The sequence below is a fragment of the Carcharhinus amblyrhynchos genome, chromosome 9, assembly GCF_965287045.1.
Source record: "Carcharhinus amblyrhynchos chromosome 9, sCarAmb.v2.hapA, whole genome shotgun sequence".
Taxonomy (NCBI): Eukaryota; Metazoa; Chordata; class Chondrichthyes; order Carcharhiniformes; family Carcharhinidae; genus Carcharhinus; species Carcharhinus amblyrhynchos.
The window spans coordinates 109,904,828-109,925,788 of record NC_137332.1 but is presented as its reverse complement, the minus strand read 5'-3'; the positions used below and the strand labels follow the sequence as shown (position 1 = coordinate 109,925,788).

Here is a 20,961-nt window from a genome sequence, read left to right as displayed (position 1 = left end):
CAAATCTCTCTGTGGCAGCTGGTGGAATTTAAATGGAAATAAAATCAATTTGTGACATAAAAATCTGGGATTGAAAGTTGGTCTCAGCGATGGTGACCATGAAGCTATCGTTAATTGGTGTAAAACTCCTCTGGATATCCAAGAGAAGGAAATCTGCCATCCTTACCCGGTCTGGCCAACAGGTTTTTTTTTGTTCATTCACGGGACATGGGTGTCACTGGCTGGCCAGCAATTTATTGCCCATCCCTAGTTGCCCGAAGGCAGTTGAGAGTCAACCACATTGCTGTGGCACTGAAGGCACATGTAGGCCAGACCAGGTAAGGACGGCAGATTTCCTTCCCTAAAGGACATCAGTCAACTCGATACTTTTTTCCTACAATCAACAATGGTCATCAGTAGTTTCTTAATTCCAGATTTTTTTTATTGAATTCAAATTCTGCCACGATGGGATTCGAACCCTGGACCCCAGAACATTAGTTGAGTTTCTGGATTAATAGTCTAGCGACAACACCACTAGGGCATCACTTCCCTGATCCACAGTAACGTGGCTGACTCTTAAGTGCGGAGGGCAAGTAGGGACGGGTAACAAATGCCTCGCCAGCGACACCCACATCTGATGGATGATTACAAAAAAAGCTTGAGCAAGGAGACAGCAGAGACATGATGGCCTGAATGCCCTCCCTTCTCCTGTACGTTCTATGAGGGACCATACGCTCGTGATAGCTTTAACCACCAGCCCCCGCTGAGACTGTCGTAATAGACACTGTCTGTCTACAAAGAATGAGGCGTAGGGATGAACAGACCAAACACAACTTACGCAGCATCAGTAGCACTTTCTGTAGCTCACCCTGCTTGGCCCAGAGATACAGCTGTCGAGGATGGAATCGCATTTTCTTCCGCCTGCGGGGGTGGGGTAGGGAGGGGAGAGAGGGAGATTGAACACCCCATGAAAATCCAACAGCTCAGAAAATGTCAACGTCACACAGCAGAGAATATCAACACCGTTCCCTCCAAGGTTTGAGACGGGAATTTTCGATCTTCTTTCAGATACTTACCCTGTATCGAAGGCTTTGTCCTGTGTATGGAGCCTGATCAGCGTGAGCGAGCTGTGGGAAGAGCGGATCAGGTCAGTCTGTCTCACACAGATGGTCAGGTTAGTCTGTCTCGCACAGCTGGCCAGGGCAGTCTGTCTCGCACAGATGGTCAGGTTAGTCTGTCTCGCACAGCTGGCCAGGGCAGTCTGTCTCGCACAGCTGGCCAGGGCAGTCTGTCTCGCACAGCTGGCCAGGGCAGTCTGTCTCGCACAGCTGGCCAGGGCAGTCTGTCTCGCACAGCTGGCCAGGGCAGTCTGTCTCGCACAGCTGGCCAGGGCAGTCTGTCTCACACAGTTTGCCAGAGCAGTCCATCTCACAAGCTGGCCAGGGAAGTCTGCCTCCTATACCCAAGTCAAAGAGATGACCTATTTGGGTTCTTCAAAATTATAAAAGGATTCTTTGGGACAGATGTAGAGATGATATCTATAGTTGAAGCCAAATCGAGAAAGCCTTAAATCCCCCAGAATTCCAAATGGAAGTTCTTTACGCAGACTGTGGTGAGATTATGGAACTCATTACCACAGAGAGTGTTTGAAGTAAATAGTATAGATGCGATTAGAGCAAAAATAAACAGATGAGAATAGAAGGGGTTTGCTGAAAGGTGAAGTGAAGAGGGATGGGAGGAAGCTTGTGTAGACCACAAACACCGACACACACGACTTGGGTCAAATGGTACACAGCTCGGAGCAGCACTAGCACCTCAGACACAGCACTAGTAGGTATGAAACAACACTCGTCTGGCACTGGCAGGTGAAATTCTGGCATTGAGATACCTTAGTGGGAAGTGTGGCATTGGCAGCTCAGCTGCAGGTGGAATACACAGGTGAGACACTAAGTTCAGGTGCTGCACTGCCAGATGCAGAACTGGCAGCTCAGACACAACACTGGAAGGTGAAGCACTGACAGACCAGGGACAGCACTGACAGTTCAGGGACAGCAGTGACAGCTCAGGAACAGTGCCGATAAGTGTAGCACGATCACTGCACTAGTCACACATTGCCCCATGGCCCGAGACGTAAAACACAAGAGCTCCATTTAAAGTTTATTTATTAGCGTGTACATTAACACTGTAATGAAGTTACTGTGAAAATCTCCTAGTCAACACCATCCGGTGCCTGTTTGGGTACAATGAGGGAGAATTTAGCACGGCCAACACACCTAACCAACACATCTTTCAGACTGTGGGAGGCAGCAGAGTACCCGGAGAAAACCCACACAGACACAGGGAGAACGTGCAGACGGTAGGCAGGCAGTGACCCAAGCCAGGAATTGAACCTGGTGTGAGGCAGCAGCACTAACCACTGTGCCACCATGTCATGAAGCCATGCTATCTTCGGAGTGAATGAAACAAAGCTGTATATTTGGGAATGTGTCTCAGTAAAACCGTAAGAAACATTCCAAAGGAAAGATACATCATCACTTCACTGGGAATGGGAATAGCTGTCAATCCCACACACACAGACATCCCCCTTTGCTTCATCGACACCACCCCCACCCCCAAACACCACCACGATCACCACCATAAAACCACACCTCAACTTTCAGAGGGTGTGAATACCTGCTCAGAGCTCCCGGCGGATCCACTCACCTTTCTGTTTGCTGGAGAACCAGCCCTTTTTCCAGGGCTTCTCTGCCAGGTCCGGGTGGAAGCCCGACAGCTGACAGCGTCTTTCCAGACGGCAGGACAATCGAGGGGCCCGAGCTGTCGATATTGTCCGCTGGGGGTTCCAGGCTGGACTTCTTGGCTTCTCCGTTCCCGCTCATTCTGGCACTTTGGGGAAAAAGGGCATTAAAAAGGCTTCCTGCGGGAAGGGGGAAGCTGCAGCTAGTCTAGAACCTGACTCCGATACAGTAGATTCATTCACTCTAATACGTAGGAACATGGGAGGGCCACGTGATCCTGTTCCACCATCTAATACAATGATCCGGCTATGACCTCAGCTCCACTTTCCCTGCCCTCACGTGCCCCCATACCCCTCGACCCCCTTGATTAAATTCAGTGACCTAGGTTCCACTGCTTTTTGGGGAAGGAAAATCCACAGGCTAACCATCCATCCCAGGGGAAAAAACTCTCATCTTCACCGTAAAAGGAAGACCAATTATTCTAAACCTGCATTTCCTGGCCTGAGTCTCACGCATAAGGAGAGACCTTCTCTCAACATCTACCCAGTTAATTCCCCTCAGGAATTGGGGAGGCAATGGCCCAGTGATATTAGTAGACTATTAATCCAGAAACTCAGCTGACAGAAACTCAGTTCTGGGGATCTGGGTTTGAATTCCGCCATGGCAATAAAAATATCTGGAATTAAGAATCTACTGATGTCAGAAAAACCCATCTGGTTCATTAATGTCCTTCAGGGAAGGATTTCCAGATGAAGAAATCTTCACCTGGTCCAATCTACATGTGTTTCCAGAACCACAGCAATGTGGTTGACTCTCAATTCTCCTCGAGCAACTAGGGATGGGCAGTAAAGCATCTTACAGATGCTGCCAGACCTGATGAGGTTTTCCAGCATTTTCGCTTTTGATTTCAGATTCCAGCATCCACAGTAATTTGCTTTTATTATGATGGGCAATAAATGCTAGCCAGCGATGTCCATGTCCCATGAATGAATTAAAAAAAAGGATCTTGTGTGTATCAATAAGATTACCTCTTGTTCTTATCCTTCCAAAATCCAATGGGAATAGGCCCAAACTGATCAACCCTTCTTTGTAAGATCAGCCCTTCATCCCAGGTACTAGTTGAGTGAACCTTCCATGTGCTGCTTCTAATGCTATTATGTCAATTTTCAAATAAGGAAACTAAACCTGTACATAATATTGTGGTCTCATCAAGACCCTGTACAGTTGCAGTAAAACCTTCCTACTTTAATATTCCATTACTCTTGCTATAAACACCAATCTGACTGAAAAATCTAAAGCAATTTCAATCATACCATTAATACATCAACAAATCACTTGCATTTATCTAGCACCTTTAACTTAAATGCCTTATTTGTCGAATTTGACACCAGACCACGCAAGGCGACATTAGGGCCTGCAACCAGAAACATGGTCAGAAAGGTAAATTAAATCGAGCATGCTAGATAGGGGGATAGCAGGATTGAGAGGGGGTGGAGAGGTTTAGGAAGGAAATTCAGAACCCTTGAAGATGAAGGCATGGCCGCCATTAGTGGAGGGGTTAAAATCTGGACTGTGGTAGGGACAAGGCTTGGAGAAAGTTTCAGAGGTAAGAAAGGGTAAGGCCAGAGGGGGATTTCAAAATAATGTGAAGAGAATTTGGAAATTACAGATTGTTGAACTGCGTAGGTCAGCAAGCAGAACGGGACTTGGCGCGAGCTTGGACACGGGCAGCAGAGTGCTGTATGCCTCAGTCACGGAGGGTAAACTATGAGTCAGGGCCAGAAGGTAACGGGTGAATGGGACTTGGTGCAAGTTGGTGGGCATGCAGCTTGTCTGATCACGGAGCCCCAAACTCCAGATTCAGTAATCTCAACTCCTGCTCACCTGGCGTGTGTGGTGTCTGCTCTGCCGTTCATCAGATGTTCTTGGCTGGGAGGTGCTGGTACCGGCACCATGCTGGAGGTGTCTGCTTTGGCCACGGTGATCTCCTGGGCCTCTGAGGCATCCTCCCCACAGTGTGGGCAGAAGATCATCCCATTCAACTGGGAGACGCAGCCCTTGTGGAAGCGATGAGTGATCCTGAAGTCTGGGTGACACTCCAGGAAAGATCCCTGCAAAAAACCCCAAAATAAGCTTCACACGTCAAGTAATGGCGCTCTCAGCTACTCCCCTCGAGGGCAAGGGGAGATGCAGATAACTCGAGGTGTGTGAAAGGAAATCCTAATGGCGCATCACACAAAACGTTCTTCATAACTGGAATACCAGAACTAAATAATTAGCTCACAGTAACAAGACTTCAGACACACAAATATGTCACATGAAAAGATGAAGTTTCCAAGACTGTTATGTTCTGGAACATAGAAACATAGAGAATAGATGCAGGAATAGGTCATTCGGTTTTCAAGCCGGCACCACCATTCAATATGTCCACGGCTGATCATGCACTTTCAGTATCCCACTCCCACTCTCTCTCCATTCCCCATAATCCCTTTAGCCGGGAGGGCCATATTCAGCTCCCGCTTGAACATCTCTAACAAACTGGCCCCCACAGCTTTCTGTGGTAGAGAATTCCAGAGGTTCACAGCTCTGAGTGAAGACGTTCTTCCAAATCCCAGTCCTGAATGGCTTACCTCTTAAATTTAGACCGCGACCCCTAGTTCTTGACTTCCCCAACATCGGGACATTCTTCCCACATCTAGCTTGTTCAATCCCAGTAGGCTTTCATGTTTCTATGAGATGCCCTCTCATTCTTCTGAATTCCAGTGAGTACAAGCACAGTCGATCCAGTCTTTCTTCATATATCGGTCCTGCCATTCCGGGAATCAGTCTGGTGGGCCTTTGTTGGATTCCCTCAACAGCAAGAATTTCCTTCCTCCGACTAGGAGCAACTGCACACAATACTCAAAGTGTGGCCTCATCAAGGCCCTGTGTAACTGCAGCAAGCCACTCTTACTCCTATACTCAAATTCTCTTGCTATGAATGCCATTAGCTTTCCTCACTGTCTGCTGCACCTGCATGCCAACCTTCAGTGACTGATCCACCATGACACCCAGGTCACATTGCATTTCCGCCCTGTAACTTAGTTCCAAACAGTCTACAGTCCCTGCAAACCGCCTTTAGGGATGGGCAATAAATGCTGGCCAGCCAGTAACACCCATGTCCCACAAATGAATAAAAAAAACTTTACTTTCTTCTAGCGTACCTTTATAATTAAAAAGAAAAGAATCTTGACAAAGTGATAAGAGTAAGTGTTTTCGCTGGGAGGAGGGCATATTTAAAGTTAACCGGTGAAAGATGTGCAGGGAGATGTGGAGAAAGATTTTAGCATACCAGGTTATGATAATCTGGAATGCACTAAGGTGCATGGATGGCGCAATGCTGACTTTCAAGAGGGAATTGCATAAATATTTGGGCTGCAAGAAAAGGGCATGGGAGCTCACACAAACATGAGGGGCCAAAGGGCCTCCATCTGCATTGTATTACCCAACAATATCATTGAAATTTTAAAATTGAATCCTTGCATGTAGTTACACAGCAAGTTGCAGAATAGATCCTATTTATAGATTTGAAGCCTCTTACCTTAATTCTATTGAATTATAAGGTGTAGCTGGTTAGAAATAGTTACAAATTTTCAAATTCTTGAGTTTCATTCCAATCTTTTATCAAAGGTGTCCTGATTCCAGTTTGGATAAAGGAGTGTTCTTTGGCTCAGGGGTTTTGGAACTTACCGCAGTACAGAAGTAGCCACAGCCTGGGCAGCAGTGATGCTTCACCATTCGAGCCCTGTGTACTTCACACAGTACCATCAGCGGCACTCGACTGGAAGGTCTCATCGTCTCACATTTGGTGATGCTGTTACTGCAGCCACTCAGCTGGGGAGAGAAAACAAAACAAACATCAAACGCAGTCACGGTGACGAGCACTGCTGCCCCACAGCGCCAGGGACCCAGGTTTGATTCCGGCTTTGGGTCACTGTCTGTGGACAGTCTTTTTTTCATTCTTTCGTGGGACACGGAGGTCGCTGGCTGGCCAGCATTTATCACCCATCCCTAGTTGCCTGAAGCAGTTGGGAGTCAACCACATTGCTGTGGCTCTGGAGTCACATGGAGGCTAGACCAGGTAAGGACAGCGGATTTCCTTCCCTAACGGACATTAATCAATCAGATGAGTTTTTCCCACAAGCGACAATGATTTCATGGTCATCAGTAGATTTTTTAAATTCCAGACATTTTTTATTGAATTCAAACTTCACTACGTTCCACAGCAGATTCGAACCCAGGTCTACAGAACATTAGCTGAGTTTCTGGATTAATAGTCTAGTGATAATATCACTAGGGCTTCGCCTCCCCAGTTGCTGTCATCCGCTGTTTCAAATAAACAGCAAGTGCAGACATTCCCTGTTTGAGCATCACAATGGCTTGGTGGTTAGCACTGCTGCCTCACAGCCAGGGATTCAGGTTCGATTCCCCGCTTGGGTCACTGTGTGTGTGGAGTCTGCACATTCTCCCTATATCTACATGGGTTTCCTCCCACAGTCAGAAAGACGTGCTAGTTAGATGCATCGGCCGTGCTAAATTCTCCCTCAGTGCGCTCGAACACACGTTGGGGTGTGGCAATAGGGGATTTTCACAGTAACTTCATTGCAGTGTTAATGTCAGCCTACTTGTGATGCTAGTAAATTAGCTTTAATCTATAAACAAACAGCAAATCCTGTCATTTCCTATTCTGACACATATCCAAATTTGGTACCAGCAACAAATATTGAAATTTTACTCTGTATTTGAGCACGCAAGTAATTTATATGGAGCAAAAAAACAACAGTTTTGGAGAGTTCACGGTTGATGTCGAGCACAAATCTTCCACTAACAGAACCCAACCACTACCTCCTACTACCCATGGAGTGATTAAGTGTCAATGAAAGATATTTTCTAGGCAAGTGAGGAACGGCTTAGAGGGGCTGGGTGGAGAGACAAAGTTTTCTTGTCCCGTCTCACACAGTGGGCAGGACCAGGCGATGCCCGTCGCTCTCACCTGTCCGTCCGTGCTTTCCGTTGCCATGCACTTGTTGTTGGAGAGCTCGGTAATCCGGTCAATCTTTGGCGCCTCCATCCGGCAACTGCACAGTGGTAGTTCCTCAAATTTATCCGTCTCCATGGAGCTGGCATCATTGGATACTCCTGGAGGAGGGACACAGAGAGTTTAACCACCTAACACAAAAGGAATTTGAGTGACGTAGGGAGATATAGCGTCCTGAATTTATTCAGAGGGGCGGTGTTGGGGACGGGGGGGTGGAGGGGGGAGAGGCTGGGAGTGGGGGAAGAGACAGGATGAAGGGTGTGTGACGCTCCATTGGGAGGGGGACCCGGGGGGTCAGAAAAGGAGGGGGGGTCAGAAAAGGAGGGGAGAGGGTTTGGGGGAAAGGAAAGGGATTAGGGAGAGGAGGGGGGAGGGCTTGGAGATCAAAATATGAAGATTCAGGGGTAAAGGATAGGGTTGGTTTTTGAAGAGAGGGAGAGAAGATAGAAAATAATTGCTCTTTAAGGACCCTGGCCTGCCTGATGTGCGATTCAGCTACTTATTTGGTTTGATGATTAAACCAGTGTGCAGAACTCCACAATGATGAAATCACAGAGGAACAAGTTAACCCAGCAGCTGTGTGGAACCCTGGATTTAGGAGGGGCTTCAATAACCTGTTTGCAACTGCAAATATAATTTTCACTCAAAACTCCTGGACAAAACCCAGCTGCTGGATTGAGCCCCAAAGGGCAGTGCATGCCCCCACCATCCATCATCAATACACCCTAAAGATCAGTCAGCTGCCTGGTGAAGCAAAGCAAATACAGGATGCGGCGAGCTTTCAGATAGAGTGCGAGTGCGGGGCACCTACCTGTCGGCTGCGGGGAAAGGCTACTCTCATTGGGAAGCTCCAGAGACCCCAGGGGGACCTCAGTGTACTCGCTCTGCACCTGGTTCCCTCCTCCACCTCCTCCTGAAGAAGTCATCACTGCCCAAGCCCAAAGGAAACAGAAAAACACAGACTTCAGATCAAGACAATCACCGAAGAGCACAGCCTTTGCCGTGGCTCCAACACAAATAAAACAACTTTACCGCCCTGGCCTAACTCAAGGTCCCCAATTTGTATTCATTCGTGGGACCTGAGCATCGTTGTCGAGGCCAGCTTTCATTGCCCATCCCTAACTGCCCCAGCAACTCAGTGGAAATCTGAGATTGCTTAGATTTTTGCTGGAGAAGGGAATAAAGGAATATGGTCCAGGTGACCAAAGTGAGTGATACAAATCAAGCAGGTCCTCACTGAATGGCAGAACAGATTTGAGGGGCTGAATGGCCTCCATCATAGAATTCCTACAGTGCAGAAGGAAGTCATTCGCCCCATTGAGCCTGCATGGCAGCAATCTCACCCAAACCCCATCGCTGTAACCCCACATATTTACACTGCTAGCCCCCCCCGACACTAGAGGCAATTTAACATGGCCAATTCAACCTAACCCGCACATCTTCTGGACTGCGGGAGGAAAATGGACCAATTGGAGGAAACCCATGCAGACCTGGGGAAAATGTGTAGATTCCACACAGATAGTGACTCGACGCTGGAATTGAACCCGTGTCCCTGGTGCTGTGAGATAGCAGTGCTAACCACTGTCCCAATTCCAAAGCAAACATCAACTTGGTCAAAATGTCCCATCCCACCCAGGCACTATGCCTGCAATCCCACATATTTACCCTGCTAATCCCTCTAACCAACACATCCCAGGACGCTAAGGGACACCTTTTGGACTTCTGGAGGAAACCGGAGTACCCGGAGGAAACCCATGCAGACACAGGGATAACAGGCAGAGTTCTGCACAGAGTGACCCAAGACGGGAATTGAACCTGGATCTGTCGCACTGTGATGCAGCACTGCTAACCGCTGTGCCACCGTGCCACCCTTAAATCCTGGTCAATGTTCGAAATGCAAATCCATGCAACAATAATAGTAAGAATAATACATTTTTCAGTCTGTCTTTGTTGATGGAATCTGAGATGGATGGCCCTCATTTACTCCCTCCATAATGAGTGGAGGTACTTAAATAAACCCTGGTTGAACATCAGACATCCATATATTGGTGAAGCATTAGTTTATAGTCAGGCTGAAGGCTCTGCACAAAGGTTTCATATCACTTCAGCATCAGCAATTCACCATTGTGACTGCAGTAAAAGAGCCCAGTACATTCTCAATGAGCAAACAGGAACAGGGCAGTAAATGTCACCCTCATCACCAGCTTTTCAAAGGGAAAGCAGGGTCAGGCAGTAAATTAGTGAACCAGCAATTGATGATAGTTGTCATGTGACATTAGAATTGAGAATAGATTATATTCTGGATTTATTAAGTCAACTTCAAATTTGAGTTGAATTCACGCTAGGTGCCATTGCATCATTTGTGCTGACCATCTTGATGTAATTTCCCCCAAAATCGTCTCCTCGCACTGTATCCTGAAATATTGTTTTCTAAAAGACGTTTGATTAGCAGTTGGTGACTGATTGCTTCTACCTTCTCACTCACTGAAATATTGTTTTCCCTGGCTTCATTTTGAGTTTATACCGCCCTCCCCAGTGGCTTTTGGCTTTAATGCCCCCGAATAGCACCCACAACTCGAGAATGAAAATAAACAAATAACCCCACCCCCATATCTCTTGAGGTGCTGCCATTCAGTTCTATGAGGCGTGAGTGCTCTTGCATTACAGTCAGGAGGGAAATGCTCAGGGGTGGGTGTTGATATTGGTTGAGGTATTTGGCCATTGGATGGGCCGTACTGGGGATTTTGACTGCATTTGAAGCCATCCTCAGCACATACACATATCCTCACACAGTGCAAGACAGAAACACGCACAGACAAAAACATGCACAGACACTCACCAACAGGAACACAAACACAGACACTCACACACACAGACACAGAGAAACCCTTTCCAACAGAGGTTGCTGGGCAATAGTCAGGAGCAGGGCCCCCTCGCTGATTATTCTTCTGTGTAATTCAGGGGCATTAAAGCCAAAAGCCACTGGGGGGTGGGGCTGCTGTTTAAACTCAAAATTAAGTCAGGGGAAAACAATATTTCAGTGAGTGAGAAGGTAGAAGCAATCAGTCACCAACTGCTAATCAAACGTCTTTTAGAAAACAATATTTCAGGATACAGTGCGAGGAGACGATTTTGGGGGAAATTACATCAAGATGGTCAGCACAAATGATGCAGTGGCACCTAGCGTGAATTCAACTCAAATTTGAAGTTGACTTAATAAATCCAGAATATAATCTATTCTCAATTCTAATGTCACATGACAACTATCATCAATTGCTGGTTCACTAATGTCCTTTAGTTTGCTGCCTTTCTTTTTTAACTGGGTACAAACCTGTTTAAGGGAACAAAGCGAGATACTGCAAATACTGGAAGAGAAGGGAGTTGTCTGTAACTCAACACGAGGTAACGGGTCTCTGAGGCTAAAAGGCTGAGGTTATTGGCAGAGCACTGAAGCTATGAGCTTCCCCCTTGGTTTCGCTATTCATAACTTCTGCAATTTTGAATTAGGGAAGGAAATCTGCCTTTCCCCCTCAGTCTGGCTTACGTTTGACTCCAGACCCACAGCAAAGTGGTTTACTCTGAACTGCCCTCTGAAATGGGAAAGCCACTCAGTTCAAGGGCAATTAGAGATAGGTGTCAAATGGTGGCCTTCCCACATCCCATAAAAGAGTCAAGTGTAAAAACATATTCTTACTAGCTCCTGCATTACAGACCACCTCTTCCGGTAGCTGGCCAGATCACGTTGAGGCAAAACACTAAAATTAGGTTCAAAGACCACCCACGCCCAAATTCACAACATCTTCGTGCCCAGAGGAAGGACAGAGGGGCACAGCTGCAAGAATTGCCCCAAACACCAACAACGTGGTGGCACAGTGGTTAGCGCTGCTGCCTCACAGGTTCAATTTTGGCCTCGGGTGACTGTCTGTGTGGAGTCTGCATGTTCTCCCCGTGTCTGCGTGGATTTCTGCCGGGTGCTCTGGTTTCTTCCCACACTCCAAAGATCAGTAGGTTTGGTTGAATGGCCATGCTAAATTGCCCCTTAGTGTTAGGGGGACTGGCAGTGCAACAACATGGGGAGGGCCTAGGTGGGACTGTTATCAGTGCAGGTTTGATTGGCTGAATGGCTTCCTTTTGCACCATAGGAATTTTATGATTCTAGGAACTACTGGTCCTGTGGAATTCTTCATCAACTGTTCAGTCGCAAAAGGATCCACGTAAGACAATGAAAGCATTTGCAACGTAAACAAAGAGTCCACCATGACTACAGGAGTACGGAGAGGTGTAACGTTATGTTAAACGTACACTTTTCAAAGGGAACAGATCATTTTGGAGCCATGGTTCACAAAGGTCTCCACGACTCCACCTCATCTCATGTCTGGGTCTGCTGTAGGCATATTGCTTATGATTAGTCAACAATTCCATTCTTATGTTTCCACTTTAATGGTAGATGATGAACTGGACATTTATCTTTTGACACTCCTAGGTTTTTACCACAACACAAATCAATACTTTAGCTGGATGAGGGCAGTTATTCCAACTTCTAACAATTCTAACTCCTGCATCAATTACACGGTAATAATATAGAGTCATAAAGTTTACAGCATGGAAACAGGCCCTTTGGCCCAACTTGTCCATGCTACCCATTTTTACCACTAAGCTAGTCCCTTTAGCAAGGCCTTTGACAAGGTACCGCATGGTAGGTTGTTGCATAAAGTTAAATCTCATGGGATCCACGGTGAGGTATCCAAATGGATACAAAATTGGCTTTTTGACAGAAGCCAGAGGGTGCTTGTAGAGGGTTGTTTTTCAAATAGGAGCCTGTCACCAGCGGTGTGCCTCAGGGATCAGTGCTGGGTCCAGTGTTATTTGTCAGCTTGTTCCAGACACTCACCCCCTCTGAGTGAAAAAATTGCCCCGCTGGATCCTTTTCTATCTCTCCCCTCTCACCTTAAACCTATGTCCTCTAGTTTTAGATTCCCCTACCTTTGGGAAAAGATATTGACTATCTAACTGATCTAACCCCCTCTCTCTAAGATCACTCCTCAGCCTCCTACGCTCCAGAGAAAAAAAGTCCCAGTCTATCCAGCCTCTCCTCATAACTCAAACCATCAAGTCCTGGTAGCATCCTAGTAAATCTTTTCTTCACTCTTTCTAGTTTAATAATTTCTTTTCTACAACAGTGACCAGAACTGTACACAAGTTCCAAATGTGGCCTTATCAATGTCTTGTTTAACTTCAACAAGACGTCCCAACTCCTGCATTTGATGTTCTGATCAATAAAACCAAGCGTGCTGAATGCCTTCTTCCCCCACTCTCTCAAACCATAATAAAAACATAGAATTCTACAGTGCAGAAGGAGGCCATTCACCCATCAAATCTGCAACGACCACAATCCCACCCATGCCTTATCCCCACAACATCATGCATTTATCTTAGCTAATGCCCCGACACTAAGGGGCTATTTAACAGGGCCAATCCACCTAACCTGCACATCTTTGGACTGTGGGAGGAAACCGGAGCACCCGGAGGAAACCCATGCAGACACGGGGAGAACGTGCAGACTCCACACAGACAGTCGCCCGAGGCTGGAATTGAACCCCTGTCCTTGGTGCTGTGAGGCAGCAGTGCTAACCACCAGGCCACCCCTTCTGAAAACTGCTATTGCCTCTGTTTCCAGCAGCCTTTAAGGCAATGCATTTGAGATTACAATAACCCGCTTTATTAAAAAAATCATCTTGTTTATCCTTCTCTGGTTTACTTGCTAATTACAGGAACCATGAGCTCCTTTGTTTTGTATTAAACTCTGGGTGCTGAACGGCCTGTTTCTGTACTGCATCTTCCTTGCAATGTTGTGTAACTGGCTCGAGACTAAACGGTCTCCGCTTGTTCCTGATCTTCAATGGGCGGGAGGGGAGTGTCAAAGGAAACGATTGTGCCGGAGTCCTTAGGGACTATAACTGAATCCTTCATGCTCTGCCGCAAGCAACTCAGTGGGAAAATTTCACGTAGGCCTTCGTTGAACTCTCTTTTTGGTTTAAACTCTTTTATTTCACAGGATGAGGCATCACTGACGTGGCCAGCATTTCTCGCCCCCACCACCCCCACATCCACCTCCCACCCCCGCCCCCCATCCCCCCCACCCCACCCCCACATGCCTGAACTGAGTGGCTAGCTTGGCCATTTCAGAGGGCAGTTGAGAGTCAACCACACTGCTGTGGCTCAGGAGTCACATGGAGGCCAGATCAGGTAAGGATGGCAGATTTCCTTCCCTAAAGGGCATTAGTGAACCAGATGGGTTTTTACAACTGACAGTTTTAATTTATTAATGAATTCCACCGTCTCCCTCAAGATTATGAAAATTGAGAGATGGGGAAAGGCCGACTGACACACGGGAATGGGGCAACAGAGAATCTGTTTGCTTTCTGATTGGCCAGCGAGTCAGGTCATGGAGGTCATGGGTATGAAACCTCAACTAGAATTGGCTACTGCTCTGTTAACCAGGCAGGATAAGACACGGGTAGGAGATGGGAGGGCGTCACTGGTGGAGCTAGGAGCTCCCCGAGGCACGTCACCCAATCACCTTCCTTCCCAGCGCGCCAACGACCTCCTACCTGCCCCTTTACCCTGCTTCATGCGATCCTTCCTCCTGCGTTTCCGGGTGGGTTTCACCCACGGGCTCTCGCTCTTCCACTTCTTCTTCCCTTTCCTTTTCAGACTGGAGGTGGAGCTCTGTGGAGATCAGAGGGGAGGTCAGTCACCCTTCACACAAAGGTTGTCCAATGACTGTCAAAATGAATGGGGAGGGTAGTTAACCAGTAAGTCAATGAGGGGGGGCACGCACGTTTTGCATTACTGTCAGCCCAACATAAATCAAACAAAACACAACGACATAACTACATCTCTCAATCGCCACTGTTATTTTTCAGTCATAACTGTATCGACAATGAACTGCATTTATATAGTGCCTTCAATATGTCCCAAAGTGTTTCACAGGAGAATTATCAAACAAAATCCCACACTTAGGACATGGGAGGCAAGCTTCCCTCAAGCTCAAAGAGGTGGAGATGCCGGTGTCGAAATGGAGTGGGCACAGTAAGAGGTCTCACCTGATAAAACAGCAGCACTGCAAAAGCTCATGATCCCAAATAAACTTGTTGTGTTTTAACCTGGCGTTGTGAGACTTCTCACTGTGCTCAGTCAAAGAGATGGACTTTATAGGGCTGCTTAAAGGTTGAGTCAGAGAGACTTAGGGACGGCTTTCCAGAGCTCAGTGCCCAGCCAGGTAAATGGGGGAGTGATTAAAATCGAGGCCAGCACTGGAGGAGTGCAGATGTCTCGGGGGGGTGGTGGGTGGGTTGTGAGGCCATGGAATGTTGTGAAATCAAGGATGAGAATTTTAAAACCAAAACACTCAAGTTGTGGGGCAGGAGGTTTAGGTGGGGGGAATGTGAGGAAAATCTTTTTTCCCCCAGAGGGTGGTGATGGTCTGGAGTGTGTTGCCTGGGAGGGTGGTAGAGGTGAGATGCCTCACATCCTTTAAAAAGTACCTGGATGAGCTCGGCACATCGTAACATTCAAGACTATGGGCCAAGTGCAGGCAGATGGGATTAAACGGGAGGTCAGGCGTTTGTTGCGTGTTGATGCAGACCCCATGACAGAAGGACCTCTTCTAGACTGTCTGATTCTATGACTATAGAAACCTACAGTGCAGAAGAAGGCCATTCGGCCCATTGAATCTGCACCAACCATAATTCCACCCATCCCCTATCCCCATAACCTCATGCATTTACCCTGCTAATCCCCCTGACACTAAGGTACAATTTAGTATGGTCAATACACCTAATTCGCACATCATGGGACTGTGGGAGGAAACCAGAGCACCCGGAGGAAACCCACACAGACACAGGGAGAACATGCAAACTCCACACAGACAGTGGCCCAAGCTGGGAATTGAACCCAGGTCTCTGACTGAGAGACACCAATGCTAACTACTGTGCTGCCGACTGCGACTGCAGGATTAGCAGCCTGTGCCAGGTCATTGAGGACAAAAAAACTTGGCTTTAGGATGCAATTAGCAGGGTTTTAGATGAGCTGAAATGGCCAATGGTATCATATGAAATGAAGGTAAGCATGCAGTGAGACATTTTCTTACAAAGGGGGGGAGGGGGGGGTTGGGTCCCTGATTCAATTCTCCAGCAGACGGCCGGAGAACTGAGGGCTCGAACAGATCCCCGGTCCGTCCATGTCACTCAGTAGAAAGAAAGACTCTGCACATCCTGCAAGTCCCAAGGACCTTTCCCAGTCGGCAAGCCCATCTCAAAACACCATTGCTGTTGCCGTTTAGGGGAACTAGGTGGCCAATTGACGCACAGAAAGATCCCATGGGTGGCGCTGGGCTAAATGACCAGGATGTCAGAAACGGAAGGAAAATGAAATACATGGTTACCTTGTCAGAAGGAGGACGTGGAGATGAGGAACTTGACCAGCTCGTGAAACCAGGATAAATCTAAAATTCTTTTCAAAAAAGAGGCCCTTTCCCTGGTGGCCTTGTGTACTAACCGGCCCCAAAGCTGATATATTTACCTCCAAACCACTGGGGCTGCTTTAGAGGGAGCAAGCAACCCAGGAACTGGGAACCAACTCAGTGCAGAGGCAGGACATCTGGCTGTTCAAACCCAGAAATCAAGGAAAGTGTCTTTTCTAAGGAACAACAGCCACTCTGGCAGCGAGAATGAAGGGCTCCAATTCTCTGCGAGTCCTGTGGCTCACTGCCCACCACTGTCCTTTTTCTGTGACCTCATGATTCTCAAATGTTACAACGAGGAAACGAGAGTGATGGAAAATTACAAAGAGCCGTACGGGAGTTCACAAATCTGCTTCCATCCGCCCCGTCCATCCCCCCAAGTCCAACACAGACATACCCCACCCTACCCACACCGACACATACACACATCCCTCTCTCTCTGTCACACACATACACCCTGCCTCACCCCACCAACACACACACACATCCCACCCACCCCACCCACACACACATGCTTTACCCCACACACGCCCCGCTCCAACCTACACAGACATATAGAGACAGACGCACACACCACTCTCTCACACGCGCACATCCCACACCACCGACATACACACGTGCGTGCGCACACACCACACACAAACCCACCCCCCCCAACACACACACACATACACACACGCGTGCGCACCAACCCTCCCCCACAGGTTTAAGACGTACCTTTTGTAAAAGAAGCCTTGATCGAACTTAGCACAGGGAAGTCACAATCTGCATGCGTGCTCATTCTTAAGACAGCAACAGCACAAAGATGCATTCTGCGGGGTCGTTGTGATGGTTTGGAAAATGACCCCCTCCCCACTGCCTCAGGCAATCAATACCAGACAAGTACATGGAACAAGTATTCTTTACTTTCTTTACACAATGCTACAACTCTGCCAACTTGAAAATGTTACCAACACCCTCACGAAGCTTCAAGAGACTGTACAGGCTAGAGAAACAATGTGAACATACCCTGTCGGAGACGTTTCCAGAACCTTCTAGTTCCTCCTCATCATCCTCCACATCACTCAATCGATCCTCAGCTCCATCACCCTCGGTCTGGAAAAAGAAATATTCACGGGTCTTTGCAGTTAATTTGTATCGCCTGCAATAGTGAACTGAAACATGAACTGCATGGCTCCGGACAGCTCCTCTCTAAGCTAGTGCAGCCACATGCTCAGTACTGACCCTCTGACAGTGCAGCATCCCTCAGCACTGACCCTCTGACAGTGCAGCCACATCCTCAGTACTGACCCTCTGACAGTGCAGCACTCCCTCAGCACTGACCCTCTGACAGTGCAGCACTCCCTCAGCACTGACCCTCTGACAGTGCAGCCACTTCCCCACTAATGACCCTCTGACAGTGCAGCACTCCCTCAGTACTGACCCTCTGACAGTGCAGCACTCCCTCAGCACTGACCCTCTGACAGTGCAGCCACTTCCCCACTACTGACCCTCTGACAGTGCAGCACTCCCTCAGTATTGGCCCTCTGACAGTGCAGCACTCCCTCAGTACTGACCCTCTGACAGTGCGGCGTTCCCTCAGTACTAACCCTCTGACAGTGCAGCATCCCTCAGCACTGACCCTCTGACAGTGCGGCGCTCCCTCAGTACTAACCCTCTGACAGTGCAGCATCCCTCAGTACTAACCCTCTGACAGTGCAGCGTCCCTCAATACTGACCCTCTGACAGTGTGGCACTCCCTCAGTACTGACCCTCTGACAGTGTGGCACTCCCTCAGTACTGACCCTCTGACAGTGCAGTGTATTTAAAGGCAGGCACATAGACAGAGGGAGACAGGTACTCCCAAGCTCACCTTGCTGGATTTGTCCGAATCTGCTCTCCCATCCACTGAATAGCTGTCATAGAAGAGGCTGAAGTCATCGCCCACCTCTGGATCCCATTCATCCAGCACTTCCATTGGATCTTCCTCCTTCTCCTTGGGCTCTGCCTCCTTCGAGAGGTCCAGGACTGGAACTGAACTGGCTACACTTGTGACTGCTTTCACCTCTTGCGGGTGGGCCCTGCTCACTGCACCACTCAAATTCTGGACAGGGCACAAACAATATGATTTTCCTTTATGGTGCATATCCTCCTCCCTCCATGACAAAATTTTAAAGGTAGTCCATTAGTTTTCTTTACTCTTTCAATTTACTGCAAGGCATCATGGTAAAAGTCATTAGGGCAAAGCCATATTTCAAGAGAATATTTGGACCTTGGAAATATGCAAGTTTTATCAGTTAGTTTCGGCTGAAAAGAACGTTTCGAACACTTAAACACATTTCACGAGTAGAGTTTATTCAATGTCTGGATGAGATGGACTGGTGCCCAAACGTGGTGTCACGAGTTAGTCCGGTTAGGCAGTGACTTTTAAGGGAACCTGTGAGGACATCTGTATGAACTCTAGGCTGAGCATCATAGGCTACTTGGCAGCCAGGGTGTGGGGTCAACCAAGAAATGGTAAAAAAAAATTGCAGCATGCTGCTGTTCAGGGAGACCTGGGTGTCCTTGTGCAAAAATCAAAAGGAGTTGGTTTGTAGGTGCAGCAGGTAATTGAGAAGGCAAATGGAATTTTGTCCTTCATTGCTAACAAGATGGAGTTTAAAAACAGCAAGGTTATGTTATAGCTGTATAAGGTGCTGGTGAGGCCACACCTGGAGTACTGTGTACACTTTAGTCTCCTTACTTGACAAAGGATATACTGGCACTGGAAGGGGTGCAGAGGAGATTGACTAGATTGATTTCGTAGTTGAGAGGGTTGGCTTATGAGGAGCAACTGAGTAGACTGGGGTTATATTCATTGGAATTCAGAAGAATGAGGGGAGATCATATAGAAACATATAGAATTATGAAGGGAATAGTTAAGATAGATGCAGGGATGTTGTTTCCACTGATGGATGAAGCTAGAACTAGGAGGCATGGTTTCATAAGGGGGAGCAAATTTAGGATTGAGTTGAGGAGGAACTTCTTCACCCAAAGGGTTGTGAATCTGTGGAATTCCTGCCCAGTGAATGTTTTTAAGGCAAGTAAAGGAATTAAGGGTTATGGTGAGCAGCTGGATAAGTGTAGCTGAATCCAAGAAAAGATCAGTCCCGATCTTACTGAATGACAGAGCAGGCTCAAGGGGCCAGATGGCCGACTCCTGCTCCTAGTACTTCTGTTCTAAGCCAGGAGTCAACTTCTGGAATTTATGAACTAATAAAATACTATTATGCTGAGAAGTAACAAATTTGTGAAGCGTTCCATATTTTGTGAGCGGCGCAGTGGCAGAGTGGTTAGCACTGTTGCATCACAGTTCCAGGAACCCAGGTTCGAGTCTGGGCTTGGGTCATTGTCTGTGCAGAGTCTGCACATTCTCCCCGTCTCTGTGTGGGTTTCCTCCAGGTGCTCTGCTTTCCTCCCACAGTCCGTAAGACGTGCTGGTTAGGGGGCACTGACCGTGCTAAATTCTCCCTCAGTGTGCCCGAACAGGCACCAGAGTGTGGCGACTAGGGGATTTTCACAGTAACTTCATTGCAGTGTTAATGTCAGCCTACTTATGACACCAATAAATAAACTTAAACGAGTGGAGTGCAATTGGCCAGAATATCCGACGGGTATTATTGTTGACTTGTGTATCTTGAAGATAATTGATTTTAAAGTTACTGAAAAGCTGGAATGAGAAAAATCTATCCTTGATCCATTTTAGAACATAGAACATTACAGTGCAGTACAGGCCCTTCAGCCCTCGATGTTGCACCGACCAGTGGAACGAATCTAATGACCCTCTAACCTAAACTATTCCAATATTATCCATATGCCTATTCAGTGACCATTTGAACGCCCTTAAAGATGGCGAGTCCACAACTGCTGCAGGCAGGGCATTCCACGCCCTTACTACCAGGACATTCCATGCCCTCTGAGTAAAGATTGTATTTTTGATTGTATATGTTAGATTCAACAGAGATGTCAGTTCTATGTCAGTTACTTAACCCTCTGACGAACCCCTGGCGGCCAATGGTTTAAGTAACGTTATGCTTTAATACAGAGATACCTGCCTCGTGAGTCTTGTATTGTCTAAACTTTGGATAATACTGGTCACCTCTGGTACCTCACCACCTTCTGAAGAGCGAGTAGGAATGGGCAACAAATGCCGTGAATGAACTGACAAAAAACTCAGTCCTATCGAACCCTTGCATAAAAGAATGGTCTCTTTGAAATTATGTTGTAGGGATCAACACTGGGATATAACGGTGTATCTGGGCACCAGGTGGTGGCTAGTGCGAGTACTCACCAAGGCCCCACTGGTTATTGGCTCAGCACCTCCCCTCACTCCAGCCCGCATTGGTCCCAATGGGGTGGGCTCCTTAGCCATTTCCTCCTTCAGGAGACTCATTTTTTTCGGAGGCTCCAAGCCTAAGCCCTCAGGTTTCCTCCTCCTGATCAGCCCTGTGGAGACAACAAAGAGAAAAATCGAACTCAAGGAAGGCCAGGGTCACACATCCCACCAGCAGCAAAGTGCTTGCATTAATATAGGGCAATATTCCAAAACCCTTTACAGCCAATACTACAGCAGTCCAGAAATGCGTGTGCTGGAAACGCAATAGGAATTTTACACACAGCAAGCT

General features: G+C 47.5%; 1 protein-coding gene across 3 annotated transcripts in view; it reads right to left on the bottom strand.

Annotated features, from left to right (window-relative positions):
• The window catches only part of LOC145348192 (histone-lysine N-methyltransferase EHMT2-like), a 77,416-nt gene that overhangs the window by 32,926 nt on the left and 23,529 nt on the right, over window positions 1–20,961 (bottom strand). Inside the window, exons 10-20 of one of the 3 annotated variants that reach the window (XM_080196386.1) lie at window positions 20,628–20,782; window positions 18,171–18,401; window positions 17,327–17,413; window positions 14,406–14,523; window positions 8,606–8,722; window positions 7,750–7,895; window positions 6,447–6,590; window positions 4,602–4,828; window positions 2,683–2,865; window positions 1,056–1,106; window positions 818–900 (exon numbers count right to left, since the gene is read on the bottom strand). In XM_080196386.1, the coding sequence (XP_080052512.1) occupies window positions 818–900; window positions 1,056–1,106; window positions 2,683–2,865; window positions 4,602–4,828; window positions 6,447–6,590; window positions 7,750–7,895; window positions 8,606–8,722; window positions 14,406–14,523; window positions 17,327–17,413; window positions 18,171–18,401; window positions 20,628–20,782 (1,542 nt within the window). The remainder of the gene's footprint in view (window positions 1–817; window positions 901–1,055; window positions 1,107–2,682; window positions 2,866–4,601; window positions 4,829–6,446; window positions 6,591–7,749; window positions 7,896–8,605; window positions 8,723–14,405; window positions 14,524–17,326; window positions 17,414–18,170; window positions 18,402–20,627; window positions 20,783–20,961) is intronic. The other 2 variants (XM_080196387.1, XM_080196388.1) reach the window with 2 other exon arrangements.